Here is a 17,656-nt window from a genome sequence, read left to right on the forward strand (position 1 = left end):
CTATTCCGGGTTATAGTCCACCATGGAGGGGGAAGTCAAGGCAGCAAGAGCTTGAAGCAGCTAGTCCCATCCCATCCACAGTCCTGAGTGGAGAACAATGAATTAATGCACACACGATACTGCACAGCACATTTTCTCCACTCTCAGGTTGAGAATCCCCTTTCTAAGGAACGGCGAAACCCACCATGGGCAGGTTTTCTCACTGCGATTGACTCAATCAAGACAATCTCCCACAGACCTGCCCCCAAGCCAGGCTGATCTAGGCAATCCCTCACTGAGATGCTCTCCTAAAGCTGCTGTAGGTTGTATCAAGTTGACAGTTAAAATCAACCAGCACAAAGCAATCAAAAGTTTAAGGACAGCTGCTGTTCATATCAGAGAACCAGCATCTCTGAAGGTGTGGTAGCCATCTGGAGAATGAATGTAAGGACCGTGTTAAAGAAAAAACTACGGGCTGGAGAGATGGCTCAGTGGTTAAGAGCACTGACTGCTCTTCCTGAGGTCCTGAGTTCAAATCACAGCAACCACATGGTGGCTCACAACCATCTGTGATGTGTCTGAAGACAGCTACAGTGTACTCATATATAATAGATAAATCTTAAAAAAAAAAAAAACACTACATTTGGTCTATAAGGATAGCTTAGACTATACAGTCACCCAGACATACATGATATGTACTGTGTGTGTGTGTGTGTGTGTGTGTGTGTGAGAGAGAGAGAGAGAGAGAGAGAGAGAGAGAGAGAAAGAGAGAGAGAGAGAGAGAGAGAATGATGTGATCCAGTATACAGGTGCATGTGTGAGTTTGACATTACACTTGTGCATGTGTGAACATGCATATGGAGGCCAGAGAACATCCTAGCTGTCGCCCTTCCAGATGCCATCTACCTTGCTTTTTGTAACAGGGCCTCTTGATGACCAGGCACTCACCACTTTACCCGCGCTGCCTGACCACAAATCCCTGCATCTTCTTGTCCCTGCCCCTCAGTTCTAGGATTACAAGTGCCTGTCACCATGCCCAGCTTCTTCACATGGGCTTTGAGACATCAGACTTGGGCCGCCATGCATATATGATGAATACCTTACTAGCTTGAGCTGCTCCCCCATTCCTCATGTTTTTACTGTATAATTTATACTGTTATAGTGCCACTGAGATCTTTCCCCATCTTGTGACAGTGTGGCCTGAGACGTCACAGCATTCTCAACTCTGAATATTGCACTTCTTTTAAGGCAATCTTAAGAACTAAACCATTTTCTCCACAAACCTAGTTTCCATATTAAATGTTATTAAGCCAGGGGCTACCCTTGCAGCAGCTGGCATTGAGTGCATATAACACCTGCCAGGCTGTGGTAACGGTATGCTATCTGAATAGACCACTGCTGGATGTGGGTTGGCATTGTTTCACAGAGAGGCAGTGCAGCTGTACTGATTTCACTCTGAACTCTTTGATGTTGTGATGCAAGGGTTTTTTTTTTTTTAATATGACATTGAAAAATATTTTTAAGGCCTTGGCACTTACACACTTGATTTCACAGCTGTGAGAAGGTACCCTAGTATATGTTTCTTCTTCAGCACAAATTATTTGCTATCAGAGTGATTGCTTTCCTGGGGCTGCCGATACAATAGACAAGCTCTGTAGCGCTGTGAGAAATGGACTTATAGTTATTCTTAACAATATTTTAAATTCTAGAAAGCATTCATTCACTTCCCAGTACCCTCAGGGGATGGGTCCTAGGATGCCTCTCAAGTATCAATATCTATTGGTACTCAAGTCCTGTGTGCAAAATGGTGCTGTGTACACAGGTAACCCAGACTTGAACCCATTTCTCTATCTCTAGCAACGTGATACAGTCCAAACACAATGTAAATGATTCCTGTTTTCCTTGCTCAGGGAACAACGAGGGCACAGCCAACTGCATCCAGCCCATCTTTTCAAGTATTTTCCATCTGAAGCTGCTTGAGTTCACGGACTCATTGACAGAAAGGGCTGACTGTGCATAAGGCATGCACACTTACAGAAAGTCCGATCTAATAGACTTTTAATCATATTTTCCTCACAAGCTTGTGGTAGATGGCATGGATTCTTCTCACATGTCTTATTTTGTCAGACAGGTGCAAGTGCTGTATTGCTGCCTAACAGCTTTCTCCTGAACTTGGCTACTCTTTACTGTGGTTCCTAGTGCAGTTTCTAAGGATCTGGTTATCACCTGGAGCCATCTGGCGTCAGCTGCCATCGCTGCCAAGCTCACGCATGTGGTTGTTGGCAGGAGTCCCTCCTTTGTCGCCAGAAAGCATTGCCACAACCTGCCTGAGTGTCCTCAAAGTAGTACCTGGTCCCTCCCTGAATGACTGGTCCAATTTAGGGTGCCATGAAACCCTTAAGACATAATCCAAAGTCTTTCTTTGCCCCAGACTTGATGGTAGTCCCTTTGTGTATGCCTTGCTCTGTTGGTTCTGCAGTGTAGTAGAGGAGAGGGCTATGTGGTTAAATGTCAGGAAGTGGATCTCAAATGGAAAAGCATCTTGAATTCTGTCTACCATAAAATTGGTTATGATTCATTTTCATTGTCAGTTTGGTACAGCCTACAGTCGCCAGGGAAGAGAGCATCCTCAAGATAGCCTCTGGGTTGTCCTCTGCCATTTCTGTAAGAGATTGTCTTGATTACATTAATTCAGGTAGGAAGGCCAGCCCATTGTGGGTGGTACCATTCCCTTGGTTTCAGACCTGGACTGTGTAAGTTAGAAAAGGGGATTGTATACAAATAGACACATAGATCAATAGAATCCATTCTTTCTGTGGATTTGATATGACCATGTGTTCCAAGTCTCTGCCACAATCTGAAATAAATGGCTGTGACCCTAAATGGTGTCAGAATAAATCCTTCCTGGGCACGAAGACAATGAGCCCTTGTGTGAGCCTCAGGTCAGGGAATGGCTCTTCTACGCCCCACTGCATGTTTAAACCTGGGATGATATGAGCACACTGGTCCACACCCATAGTCTTTGCTCTTTGTAAAGCTGAGGCAAGGACATCCCTCCAGCCAGGAGTTTGGAGTTAGCCTCCATAACATTGCAAGACTATCTATTTAAAAAATAATACTGATAATATAGCTCAGTGATAGAACATGCACTAAGGCCCAGTCTTCGAACCCCAGGAACAAACTAACTACATACATAGTAGGAGCTGCACTTTAGCCTCCGTCTGTGATAAATTCCCCACAGAGCCAACCAAATTGATGGGGGCAAAAGTTATGGGAGCCTCCAGTATTTCCCAGTGCTCACCCTCTTTTTTGGCTTTATAATTTGGGGCAGCTCTTAGTTTATAGAGTTCACTGAGGATTGCAGTGGGGGAGCAGTGAGCAGAAGCCCTTCACCAGAATCCCTGAGGCTCCAAGACTGACTTTATAGACTTCCTGACTTGTTTTCAGCTGGAGTACAACAGGGTGGCCATGGCTCTGGGTCACTTGGGGAAAGTGCCTAGACAGTCTCCTTTTCTTTGTGTGTATATATAGACTGTAGGTTGTATGTAAGTGTGCATGTGTGCATACTAGTACATGTACACATGGGTTCTTGTGCTTATGGAGGTCAGAAGTCAACTTCAGGTATCTTTTTTCCTTGTTCTTTGAGACAGTGTCTTTCATTGGTCTGGAACTTACCAAGTAGGCTACACTGTCTGTTGGGCATGCCCCAGGGATCCACCTGTCTCTGTTTCCACAACACTGGGATTATAACAGCGTGCCACCACACTGGGCTTTGTTTGTTTGTTTGTTTGTTTGTTTGGTTGGTTGGTTGGTTGGTTGGTTCTAGGAATCAAATCCAGGTACTCAGACTTACTCACCCTTTGCCATCTGAGCCTTTCCTCAGACAGCTTTTTTTCTGCTGTCCATGCCAATTCACACACCCTAGAGAATCTGTGCAATACGGAACTGTGCAAATTAGCTGGATACTGTGAGCAATGTAGAACTGACCCTCCAAGTCTGTGGCTTATCCCTATTCTAGGCCCTGGGGCCCCTTCATCTGACTCCATGTTCCCTTGTACAAGTGTCTTCAGCTAAGCAGATAATAAAGATAGAGTTAAATTGACAGCTCGGCTGTCTTAATGCCTCCAGGGCTTCTGAAATACCATCAGTCTCTTTTTATAGATGGAGACATTTAGCACCCAAGAGCTATATAGATTTCAGCTCATACAACTTGAAACACATTGTGGATTATGGCAGCCATTCTGTGGAGTTTTTCTTGCTGCAGGTTGAAAGTGGATCATCTGGTACAGCTCATGTTTAAAAATAGGGCTGGTGGTGTGAAGACGAGCCTCGGAGGGAGATACGCCTGTACTTATCTGCTTAGAATATTGTCAAAGACACCAAAAGCTGAGAACCACTGGCTCCACGTTGTACAAATGAAAACCCTATGAATAGCCTGTGCCTACTGCAGAGAATACAGGCTCAAGAAGGCTCATCCAGTAAAGTGCTTGCCACACAGGCATGAAGACCTGAGTTCAGTCCTTAGCACCCATGTCCAAAGCAGATATAGTGGTGCGCACCCAATCTGATTGTAATGCCAGATTAGGGGTGGGAGGGTTGATAGGAAGATTCCTGCAGGAGGGAGGGAGGAGAGAGAAGAGAGGGGAGGGGGCTGGCTATGTGTCTGCAACCCTTCTAACTGCAGAGTAATATTCCTGAAGCAGCCATTTGCAGATGTCTTGATCACAGATCTTCAGTTTAATAAGGCCCTTGGTTTCGTTTTATGCCTCATGTAGGGAGGGGATCTGACTAGCATCCTTAGTAAAATGATATATCTCCCAAGGCATTCATGATTAACCAGGTCATGGTCTTCTGGGGACAACAGAAAAAAAAACACAATTAAAATTTTAACCTCAGACATTGATAAAAGAATTAAAGTAACAACATAGTAACAGCTGACTGTCACGTCGCACAGTACACACTTAACATCTGCTAACTCACCTATTCTTCCAACATTGTCACTTATAGGGGCAGTTACACTCCCATTTTACAGATGAGGAAAGTGAGAGTCAAAGCACAGAGCAGACAGGGCAGTTAAGCTCAATGAGGTAGCCCCTGACAAGGAGCAAACATCTGAAGACAGAGTCCACTCGCATATTCACTCCCCTCCCCACAGCGAACAATGACCTCTCATATATAAACCCATCATAGCAAAGTCAAGTCAACTTCATAGCACAGTTAATGTATATAATAAATGCACAGACACCTAGTGAAGGGCTGCTCCTGAAAATAGCAACCAGACATAGCTCTTATTGTTGCTGTTTTTGAGAAGGGTCTGAGGCTAGCTTCAACCTCCCCATGTGGCCAAGGATGACCTACAGCTTCTTATCTTCCTGCTTCCCCTAGTGCTGGAGTTACAGATGTAACTACCATAGCAGCTTGGGCAGTGCTTGGCATGGAGCCTTAGGCTTCCTGCATGCTAGTCAGGCTCTATACCAAACGAGTCACATCCCCAGTCCTCAGCCTCAGTTTGAAATCCAGTTTCCTCCATTGCTCTCGTGAGTGTGTGGTTGTTTCTAACTAATGCATTATGTCTGACAAGCTGAGATTGGTACTTTTCCAAAAATTTCTTAAAAAGGAGCAGAGTGAATGAAAAAGTTAGGAGGAGGAAGACATGATGAGTCCTAAAGTTGGAGAAGATTTTAGATGTAAGGGAGAACGCAGGCAGAGATAAGAATCCAAGCTGAACATGGCTGGCAGACTAAATGGGAAGGGGAAGCAATAGAGGAGCCACTGACCAAGAGAGGTGGCCCAGACAAAGCCAAAATGCTGAGTTATATAGGGATCAGGCTAGGGGAGGAGAAACCATCAGGAGGGAGAGGTTTATGGTGGTGGCACAGGGAGGAGTTCTGGGAGGAGTCACAGGTACTGAGGGATGTTGGGAGAGCAGTGGGCCAGCATCTACTTTAGTATGTTAATAGGTACCTCAGTCACACAGGTTTCTAAGACCTAGCACATAAGGTCATCTTCTGACTTCAAAGTAACAGTATGTTCAGTGAAGAAAATGTGATTTTATTGAGAGTTTGTTCTGGGGTTTTGTTGTTGTTGTTTTGGAGGTGCTTGGGGCTTTTGGGGTGGTTGTTGTTGTTATATAACACACACACACACACACACACACACACACACATATATATATATATATGAAAAATACAGACAAATACAGGCATTCAACTTGAAGAAGATTTCTGGGGTTGGTTCCCTGACCTGCTGGCATGGCTGATTCTTAAGCACTCCATGTGATGTCCTTTCTAGAATTGTTACTAGCATGTATTAATTAATTGTTCATATTAGTAAGCCAATATGATATTCTTACATCCCTATGCATTGTGCATGAATCAAACCCTACACTAATTATTCCACTGTACCTGACCATGCCCTTCTCAGTTCTTTATTGGGGATAGGAGTGTCTTTGTGCTTTTGTGAGTGAGTGAGTGTGTGTGTGTGTGTGTGTGTGTGTGTGTGTGTGTGTGTACATGCACACGTCTCTGCAATCTATGAATTTATATATGGTTCACAATAAGTTCTGAAAATTTTTAGTTACTGTTTCTTCTTCTTGGTCTCCTACCCTTCTCTTTCCTTTGGCCCTTTAACATGAATAAGAAGTGTGTGATAATCCATATACACTGAGGTTCTCTATTTGGTTCTCAGTGTTCTCTGTGTGTGTCAGTTCACATTGTTCTATTATGACATCTTTAATTTGGTTGGTCCTTTTAGAAGATTTATTTTTATTTTTTTATATAGGGGTGTTTTTATCTGCATATATGTATGAGCACAGGAGTGTACTGCCCACAGAGGCCAAAAGAGAGTGTTGGTTCCCTTGGATCTAAAGTTACAGATGGTTTTGAGGTACTACATGGACACTGATTATTGAACCAAGGTTATCTTCAAGAATAACCAGTAGTCTTAACCACTGAGCCATCTCTTCTGCCCCTGATGCTCTTTGTTTACAGTGCATGTACATGAATAACACCAGTGTGGTTTCCATGTTATATATTGTACCAGGAAGATTGATTTAGGTCTTCTAACATCTTCTGTATCTCTATCGTGTTAAATATTCCTCTGACTTCCTCATTAAAATATGGTGATAATCAAGCCCATAATGTCCTGTGTGCAACTGAACTCATCTTTGGCATTTCTGGCTAAAATTCTTGCCTGTGTCCTGCTTTCCCTTCTTCTCTATGTGAACTATAAATTGTGTATTCTATCTCCTTGCTGTAGTCTGCACTATAGACTGAATGCTTATCATCCCTGTCTTAGTTAGGGTTTCATTGCTGTGAAAAGATACAATGACCAAGGGAACTCTTATAAGGACAGCATTTAGTTGGGACTGGCTCACAGGTTCAGCGATTCAGTCCATTATTATCAAGGAGGGAGCATGCCTGAGTCCAGGCAGGCATGGTACAGGAGGATCTGAGAGTTCTAGACCTTCATCTGAAGGCCACTAGGAGAAGTCTGATTTCCAGGCAGCTAGTATGAGGGTCTTAAAACCCACACTCCCAGTGATACACTTCCTGCCACAAGTCCATAGCAACTCCAACAAGTTCACACCTCAAATAGTGCCACTCCCTGGGCCAAGCTTATTCAAACCACCACACTTCCAGGATTTCTCTATGGGAGTCTAATATCCAACACAAGACATTACCCAGCCTCTGGGATTGAGCTTCTGATACAAGCTAGTATCCTTCAGAACCCAAGGAATGAGATCCAGGAAACTTGAGGCACCAAAATCCAAGGATGCTCAGGGTTACCCAAGCCTGTTCTATAAGATAGCCAGCTGTCCACACTGACTCTAAGAAATGTCCATCATCCTTAGATGATGTCAAGACTAACAGTATCAGTTCCATTCTGAAATGGCCCAGTATCTCCACAGAATCTAAGCATCACCTCTAGATGACATCACACCCACCTCAGTGTCAGGTCCCTTCTATGAGATGTCACGGTATCTCCACAGAATCTGAACATTATCTCTAGATGACATCATACCTTGCTCAGTGTCAGGTCCATGTAACACCTGCACTCGATCATCTCTAGATGACGTCATACTTCTCAGTGTCACACTGTGTTGTTTAGGAAATATTGACAAGAGAAAGGTCTGCATGTTTTCAGTAGAGATGTCATTATTCTTCTGGACTGGTCTGGATATGACATGGACAGGACTCCTGGATATGAAGAGTTAGCTAGACTTCCTGTTGAAGGCTCCAGGAGGCCTTGACCCTCTGGTGGAGCTGTCTCCTTAGCATGAGCCTGTACTGCAAATCCTACAGCCACTGTTCCCCTGGACTTCTGCAACATACGTATGCATCTCTCTCTAGCCCACAGCCTAGAGGCATACATCTATTTCAGGACACTCTTCCTTTATTTTTTCTTTAGCATTGTTTTACCCAGTGTTCCATTTGTTTCAAGTGGGAGGTCAGGCTGGCCCCTGTGACCCCATCTTAGCTGGAAGCAAAAGTGGTTTCAAGTGATTTTGGATTCCTTCCCACCTTCCTGCATCGCCATCTGCGCACTGCGCACGCTTACTTTCATCCATGTACTGGCTGACACATCTCATTTACAAAGTAAATTTGAAGAAAGACAAATGACCTGCTTCACAACAACATTTGCAACATAAGAAAGATTTTACTATCGGAAAGAGTCCTACAAGTCCTTGAGAACAGAGAAACGAAAATGCAAATGATCAAATGAAGTTTTTCCCTTCTTTCTCGCCGCAATCCTGAGGACTGAACTCAGGGCCTCCTGAATGCTCAGAAAGCATACTGCCACTGATCTGTTATGTCCAGTCCTTAGTAGTTCTCCCTCTCAGAAGTAATGTAATTGAAAATCAAAATTAAACATCAATCAATGTGTCCATAATATGGTTATTTGGATAGTCATCAAAATAGCTGGATTAAGATTTAATGACAATGATTTTATCATAGAAAACATTACACATAAGAATGTTAGTATTTTTCTGACTGTCGTCTCTATGACTGTTTCCCTTCCCTCTATTTGCAAGGTTTCTACTGTAAATTTGCATTATCTTCCTGACTAGGAGTAGAGTCATTTGTCTTTGGAAATTATAGGGCGGAGCTTGGCACTTTTCCATAGAGAGGCAGACAGGAAACACTTCAGATTTTGCTTACTAGATGAGGGACCGAGTCATCACTCCAGCACTATAACTCAACCAAGAAAACCCAGGATGGATACTGATGTGGCTGTGTGTCAGGAGACACTGACTTTCAGGAGGAAGTGGTGGGTTGGCCTTGCCCCCTGGGTATTGTGTGCTAACATCCCTTTCCTTCCCTCCCACTGGGGAATTCTGGGGGTGTGGATCAACTGAGGCTGCATCTCACCATGCTTGAGTGTTGGCAGGCTATGTTCACTGGTTGGTTGGTTTAGTTGGTTGGTTAGTTTGTCTTGTTTTTTTTCCCCCTCAAGTGTTTTTTAAAAAGCTATAGTCATGGAATCTATACAGGTCAGAAAGTATGACCTTTGCAAAGGAAATGAGCTATTTCTTCCTCCTTTAAAGGTATTCCTTAAAGACTGTCATCCTACTGTCATTTTGACCTTGTTATCTTCCCCAAGTGAAAAAGATCATATTTGACAAGACTAGAGATCCTGAGGCTTGAATCAAAACAAAAAACAAACAAGCAAACAAGAAAAACAGAAAATGTTTTGTGGTGTGGTATTCCTTGACTAAGAGAGTGATCAGGAGACCTTCCTAACCCACTTTCCCCCGAACCCAAATAAAGCCTTCGGCTGCTACAGCCCTGGAAGGAGAGGCAAGCCCAGGTGTATACAGTCACAAGGGCAAGGTCACATGAGTGTGGGCTGTACACAATCATACATCATCAAGGATAGTGAGTAAGATGATAGGTAGTCTGAGGTAAAACTCACTCTGATTTATACCTGGGAGGGGCTCAAAGGCTCATTCCAAGAACAACCCATGTTATGGAGGAATAGAGACTACAAGACTCTTGTCTTGTATACTTGGAGGTTTCTCACAAGCTCTCAGAAGTCTCACTTCGATTCATTCATGGACCTTATTCCAACCCCAGAGTCTTTAGCAGAAGCCAACATTGCATCCTATGTTTCTGAGTCATCATTTATACCACAAGTCCTATGATTTTAATTGATTGCTTTTGCTTCATGATCTCTCAGATTCAACATAGGATAGGGGTAAGTGGACTCTCCCAAGCCAGTGTGGTTAGGATAATTCACTAAGAGTGAATTGGGCTACATGTGGTAGCTCAAGTGTAATCCTAGCACTCAAGAGGCTGAAGCAGAAGGACTGCCATAAGTTCAAAGGTAGCCTGGGGCTACATAGCAAGTTCCAGGCCAGCCCAGGCTATAGAGTGAGACCCTATTGCAAGAAAACCAACCAAACAAAATACTAAAAAGACTTGTTTGGTCTCACTAAGTATTACATGGGATCAAATTAACTTTGCCAAAAGACCCCTTCCTCACTCATCCCAGGCAGCTTTCTGATTAGAAAACTGCCCCTCTTTCTACTCCTCCTTCGTCTTCACTCCTGAAGGCGTGCTGCTCCTGAGCCATCTCTAAGTGCACACTCGGTACTCGAGCAATCGGGGCCTCAGTGTAACCAGCTGTGAGCTCGGTGCTCACTGCCAGTGAGAACTTCTTGACTCACAGCTGTGACCTTTCTCCTTCTGTCTCCTCAGAGATTGCAGGTACCACAGTGTCTGAAATTTCTGGGCCCTTTTCCACGGAAGACATAGCCAGCAACTGTGTTCCAGCACAGGCTCTGAATGAGCCCATCTTGTGGATTGTGTCCTATGCCCTGATGAGTGTGTGTGGAGCCATTCTCCTGGTTCTGATCCTCCTGCTGCTGTTCCCGCTGCACTGCCGACACGCCCCCCGAGACCCTGAGGTGGTTAACGATGAATCCTCACTAGTCAGACATCGCTGGAAATGAAGAGCCTCATCTGAACTCCAGCAGCCTTGAACTCAGCTCTTCTAAGAGGGATGTCTCCAACTGGCTTCTCTGTCTGTTAGTCTGGAACTTCAGCCGGGCATCTGAAGGCCTTCCAGACTCGCTGTATCTTGATTACTCTTGATTTCCAAGTTTTCAGGTCTTTTCTACTTCAGAGAGAAATGATAATAAAAAACACCTCATTGTGAACCAAAACAGTGCATTAGGCTTCAGGCTTTATGGGACTGGTTATGCCAAACTGCCCAGTGTACCACCAAAACCAAAAACAATCCAAAGGAAAAAAAATAGGCAAGCTGTGGTTAGTTACTATCTTCTCTTCAACCTCAGGAAAAATGAGTGCATTCGGTTGCTCGCTCTCTTGTCTAGAGGAAACTTTTGGTACCGACCATATTAAAGAGTATTTGGTCCTAGACTACTACCTAGACTATCTAGCACAAGTAAGAAGGCTTTCAATATCCTAGCAGGAGAAGTAGACTTGAGCCTGATGAGAGAATCACTCAGCCTTCTTCTGCACCCGACTGTACTGCAGGACCTTGGGTAGGTCTCAGGATCCCCAGCAATGAGAATCCACACACAGATCACAGATCACACATCACACTAGCCCTTGCCAGGAAGATCTTTGCCCATCTAGGTAGAGTGAGATGGCTGGCATTCTAATGAAATGTAGTTTCTTTGGCACGCAGGTAAAGATGCCACTCGTGTGGCTTGGCCAGTATTCTGAGTTTGAGTAGAGTTCAGGCAGCTTGATTCCCACTATTGCCCTGGCCTGTACAATGAGGCAGAACAGGTGGTGGGCTGCATGCTGCTCTTGACATTCTGTCACCAAGCTGGCCATGGTCACACACACTTACTCAGATTTCAAGTTAATTAATCATGTTTTAATGAGGAAAACAAACTCTCTCATCTCTGCTGCCATAATTGTTTCTTTTCTCTAAATCTTCTTTGGAACTAAATTGGTAATTACTGATCTGGGAAATGGAGACATGGCCAGATGCCTGTGCTTCTGACCAGCTGTCAGGGAAGGAAAACTCGTGACTTGGAGTCATTTCCACTTTTCTGAGTCCTTTGAAGCCATGCATTTCCCTTCATAAGATGCCTTGGGACCAAGTGTGCCAATCCAAAGCAATCTGAAGGCACCTGACTGGCAGAAGACTCTGTGGTTCTTTCCTGGGGGGAGGAGATTTGGGGGAGTGGTAATGCCTTAGCAATGGGAGATCAGCAGTACCTTACTTTCTGCCATTTGAGGCCTTTGCCAAAAACAGGTGGAGGAAGCCTATTACTCCATGTGGCCACTTATTTGTGAGGGGATGTTAATTGACATACAAAGTCACCTTGTGGACACCCCTCCATTCCCATACCAAGTTCAGTGTTCACTTTGCAATGCTACCTGCTACGAAGATAGGTTGGACATAAAACATTCCACCCAGAGTGCATAGCAGGAATGTCTTTGGTGTTCTTTGTGCGGATGCCGCAGCCATCTGTTCTGCTCACCCCGGTCACCTCTGTATTGAGAAATAAATGGCCGTGCCAAGGACACACAGGAGCCATCCAGGAATACCACAGTGAACTGGAACACTACCCAGCAGCCAGAGGAACCTTCTGTGAAATTCTCATGGGAGAGGAGTTGAGCTGTTGAAGAAGAAAGATCCAACCCAAGCAGGGATAGCTTTGTGTTCTCAAATGCTTACAGACGTGTCGAGCATGCTCTGGTTGAGCATGAATAATTTCAAAATTCATTACAGAGTTAGAAATCACTGGAAGTGGGATCTGTTCACCTGTTGATTTTTCCATTGAGTGCCATCTTCTAGGCAGGTTTGTGTGGAAAAGAACCAAGTTCTCCTAGACCCTGCCTCCCTTCCCTGTACTGTGAGGACACTGAATCCCTGAAATAGGAGGACTGCTCAATCTTCCCACTCATGAAATCTGATTGTCTGTACTGGGCTGGGCTTCTGAAGTGCAGGATGTCAAGGCAGGGGGAAGATTACCAGAACTTTCTGTATTTTATATCAAATGTGTCTACCTTTGTATCTCAGATGCCACTTGATGTGACATTTTGACAGGAATACTTAAATTACAAAAGCAGAGCTTAGCAACCAGAATGAAATCGACGGTTGAATTTGGGACATTTTCCTGGCATATACTTAGTCAAAACTGTGGTGACACCCACCTTCTCAAGTTCTGCAAATTGATACTTCACTTGGCAGACTGTCAAGAATGTTTGCCTTGAACAGGAATCAAAACAGTAGCCTTTTGAGGGTCTCAGTTTTACCTTGAATAGAATGAGGAAAGGACTGGAAGATCTCTCTCCCCTCATTCAGAGTCACTGGTGATCTGTGTCCAGTCTCCTGGTATGGCCTATGGAATTATTTCTTCTTCTTCCTCTTCCTCTTCCTCTTCCTCTTCCTCTTCCTCTTCCTCCTCTTCCTCTTCCTCCTCCTCCTCCTCCTTCTCTTCTTCTTCTTCTTCTTCTTCTTCTTCTTCTTCTTCTTCTTCTTCTTCTTCTTCTTCTTCTTCTTCTTCTTCTTCTCCTTCTTCTTCTTCTTCTTCTTCTTCTTCTTCTTCTTCTTCTTCTTCTTCTTCTTCTTCTTCTTCTTCTTCTTCTTCTTCTTCTTCTTCCCCTTCCTCTTCTTCTTCTGCCTCCTCCCCTCCCCCTCCTTTTCCTCCTCCTCCCTTCTTCTTCCTCCTCCTCCCTCTTCTCTTTCTCCTCCTCCCCTCCTCTCCCTCCTCCTCCCCCTCCTCCTTCTTTTACCACAAACAAGTGCCTGGAGTTAAAGAGGCAGGTGTGCTACATACACATGACCATGGGATTCTTTTCCCAGAACATATCAACATATAAATTTTTGGAAAAAAATTTATCTGACTGGTCCTGAAGCCCAGAGGTTTAGGTTGGAGATACATTTGGGAAGAAAACTATGACCAGAAATCAGCAATAAGGACTCCAAGGAACTTTGAGGAAGAGATTTTTCTAAAGCAGATTCCATTCTCTCCTTTAAGAGGCAGGGAGGGACTACTTGATGATTTAATTAAGAGCGGGAATTTGCTAAATTGGCCTTGCCACCTTCTCACCTGGTGGAGCGTCTACACCTGGCTGGGATTTGAGTTCCAGCTTCCTCCCTGGGAGTAGAATGTTGCCCAGAAGTCTGTCCCACAGACAAGGATAATTGGGTTTCACCGCATTTATCTTTATTATCGGAAACCAAATTAACTGGACAGCATCCCCGTGTGTTTTCTTTTGCATGAACTTACCAAAATTGATTAAAGGCACACCCACAGGAGAAAAAAAAATCTCCAATATGGAGAAGCAATCCGAAACAGGAAAAAACACACATATAGGATTATGCACATCTCCAATCTGTTTTAAAAATTACAGAGCTGAATGTGTAGCTATTTGCCCATTAGACAGCGGAGCAGTTTGGGGGGGGGGGGTAAGAGAATCATACTACGAGGAGAGCAAAGTCCCGGAATAAGCATGGTCAGTGGTCTGGAAATGCTTCCGCCTGCGTGCTTTCTTCCATGCTCAAGTTGGCCCACTGTGTTGAAGGTGTCATTTTTATTTTACAGAGCGATAACTCTCCTCCACTCAATTTCAAGAATGTTTCAGCACTGAAGTCAATGTAGACATTCAGGATTTGTGGGAGGCAGGCAGCCTGCATGTTGCCTGAGCCAGAGATTGGTCAATTCCATCAGCAAAGAGTCAAGAATTCCTGGGAGTTGATAAATTCTAACCTCTTAGAGGAGGACAAGGCCTGAAGGAGTCAGGAGAGAGGTATGTTCCCCACCTCAGTCTGCAGTTTTAGTGTTATGGACAGCCAGGATATCCCTGCACAATGTAGACAAACCACTTTACTCCATTTTTTTTTTTTTAAAGCATGGCCTGCGTTTTGGGAATCTTCAAAGGGAGGCCCTTAGGTTGATCACTGGCCACTGAGCAGACATTCAGCAGAGGACAATTTGTTTTGTTTAAAAGATGCCTATTCCAGTAAAACCAGAATTCCTTGAGTTCAGGAGCAGGACCCATGCCTGAGGCTGCAGGTTCAAGGCTATGTGCTGGGGAGTTCACTGGGCAAAGAAAAGTTACTTGGGCCATACTGGTTTGGCCAAGTTTCTTTTGGGGACTGTGTACCCAGGAAGGACTTTTGACAGTCAGAGCTGGATAGTTCCATGATAACCAGCCTTGTTGGACCACCCACCCACTCTGAAAGCTGCTGTTAGCCTCAAATCTGTGCCCTGTCTACAGTGGCCCTGGTCGTCTTATAGGAGTGTGTCTCATGGGTCTCAGGGTACATAAGTACCCAGTCTCATTCAGAGTTAGCATGTCAAGCCCAGGCATCTGCATTATAGTCTGGTCAACTACACTGGGTAAAACAGTGAACTGAAGCAATTATTATGTTGCTAAAGATTTTGAAAACCTAGCCGATCGTTCTGGTGACACCCATGTGTCTACAAAGGCCACGAATGGGTTCATTAGAAATAAGCAAGAATTCACAATGTCAAACTCAAAGGACAGTGATTTTTCCTTCCTCTCACCACACAAACTTCCTTCAGACTTTGTATCAGATGTCACACCCAGATGCCCAATGTTTCTAAATTTAACTGTGCCCTATTACTTTTACAGTAGTTACTCTTAAAGAGAAGATGGTAGATGACGACTGGACTGTAAGTTCAAATCCCTATTAGGGCTTGTGTTTTTCTTGATCAAGCCTTGGCTTATATTTGCATCCAGGTGGCAACCAGAAAGAGTATGATGTTAAATCATCCATTGAGGAATGATCAGTGTCAGGAAAGGGCCAGGCTCACACGCCCTCATTTACAACTGGAGAGAAATATTTGTGTGAGATCAGCTGGGGATGAATGATCTAAGCTGTAGCACATGGTGTGTCCCTCACACGTCAGAGTAGAGCACACAGCCAATATGAATCTTTACCCATATGCTTCATAATTACAACTGGTAGAGGTACAATCAGCCTTCTCTATGCACAGCTGCGATCACATTGGTGCCTGTAAAAACAGAACGGCGCCTGAGCTCTCTGTGCAGCCCCACCTGATTCAACACTGCTGTGTCTTCTTTGGTGGGGCGGAAACTGGATAGTTTGTATTCACAACAGGTGCACAGATCAGGGACTGGGGCTTGCTGACTTCTGCTCCTTGTTCTGTATGAACACTACTAGAACCTTCTGAGACAAATAAGCTGTGGAATCCTACCAGGAGAAGAAAACCCTCACAGGGGCTTCGCATGTCAAGATGGGTACTGCTGAATGAAGAATGAAGTATTAAGAGAGCACTGGGTGATCTCCTGAGATTAAAAAACAAACTGGCATAGCTAATTAAGGCTTTATTAATCAGTAATAAAAATCACAAGAGGAGGGGTTGGGGATTTAGCTCAGCGGTAGAGCGCTTGCCTAGCAAGCGCAAGGCCCTGGGTTCGGTCCCCAGCTCCGAAAAAAAGAACCAAAAAAAAAAAATCACAAGAGGAAAAATTTCTTGGGATCAGGAGTGGAGTTCAATAGTATAGTTCTTGCCTAGGATTCACGAAACCCTGGTACTGAAAAGGAAGGAGGGAGGGAGCGAGGGAGGGAAATGTCTTCATAGCTTTGTGAACTCTTGTCCTTTGGCCCAGGAGTATAAAATGCTGTCCCATTGATTCCTCCTTTGTTGCAGGATCACACATTTTTACCATCGAGGAGCTGAAGGTTGGTTTCTTTAGCAATGACTCAGTTCAAACCCACGGGGTAGGTGGGGTTCTCACATGCAAGTGAAAGTTGGAGTTTGACGAGTAACCTCCTGCCTCTGTTCATCTGCACAGTTGCGTACCCTTCAGGTTTATGATGCTCTCCTCTAGGCACTGAAAGGGTTACTCATGTCTCCTGTTTCTCCTGTGTACAAGGTTTGGGTTCTACTGGAAGAGCTCTAAGCCATGCACCAGGCACGGCGGCACATGCCTTTAATTCCAGAACTTGGAAGGCAGAGGTAGAACTCATGGTGCCTGGTGTACACTGTGAGTTCCATACTACCCAGAATTACATGGTGAGACCTTGAGGGTAAATATATAAAGAAACATATAAATGATCCAAGCCATCTACTGAACTCTAAAAGAGGCAGGAAGTCGTGTTTTATGCAACATATTTTGTGTAGCTCAATGTATTTTGTGTAGCTCACATTTCTTTTCCTATTTTCCTACAGGATTCTTGAGTGTAAATTGTATTTCTAAAGATGCTTCTAAATGGTTGCTTTTTGGGGGAATCTCCCTCCATTTCTAGGGCACTGAACTAATTTCAAATCAAATTGTGGTTAGAATAGTGTGCGGAACAAAGAGGCATTCGTGCCACAAAGCAGCTCCTAACAAATGCCCACGTGATTTCTGGGCCCTCCAACCTGGAGTTTTCTAAAATAATCTTATTTTTGTACTTGTCCATCCTGCTAAGATGTATACCACTGAAAAGGAGCGAGGTGTCTGACTCAGTCTGAATAAATAACACTTCCTACTTGGGTTCGGAACTGTTTCTTTAACCTCATGCCTCTTGGGTCTCAGCTCTGGAATTCCTGCAGGTCACAGAACTACGGACTTCTGGGAAATAAGAAAGTTAAGTGAGTGATTGGAGGGCCCAGATTCAATGCAGGACTAGACCCTGATAACCAACTGCCAGGCACTGCTCAACGATGCACGGCCTCCATGTTTGCCTTGGTGTGGCCCTTAGCTTAGCTAAG

The 17,656-nt window shown here is 44.3% G+C and overlaps 1 protein-coding gene across 2 annotated transcripts in view; it reads left to right on the forward strand.

The window, feature by feature from the left end:
* Window positions 1-17,438, forward strand: part of Bace2 (beta-secretase 2) — an 88,197-nt gene extending 70,759 nt beyond the window's left edge. Inside the window, exon 8 of one of the 2 annotated variants that reach the window (XM_087575892.1) lies at window positions 10,680-17,438. In XM_087575892.1, coding sequence (XP_087432018.1) covers window positions 10,680-10,933 — 254 coding nt within the window. In that variant the 3' untranslated portion in view covers window positions 10,934-17,438. 2 annotated transcript variants of the gene reach the window in all.
* The last annotated feature ends 218 nt before the right edge of the window (window positions 17,439-17,656 follow it).

This window comes from Rattus norvegicus, chromosome 11, assembly GCF_021556685.1.
Source record: "Rattus norvegicus strain SHRSP/BbbUtx chromosome 11, alternate assembly SHRSP_T2T, whole genome shotgun sequence".
In the NCBI taxonomy this organism is placed as follows: Eukaryota; Metazoa; Chordata; class Mammalia; order Rodentia; family Muridae; genus Rattus; species Rattus norvegicus.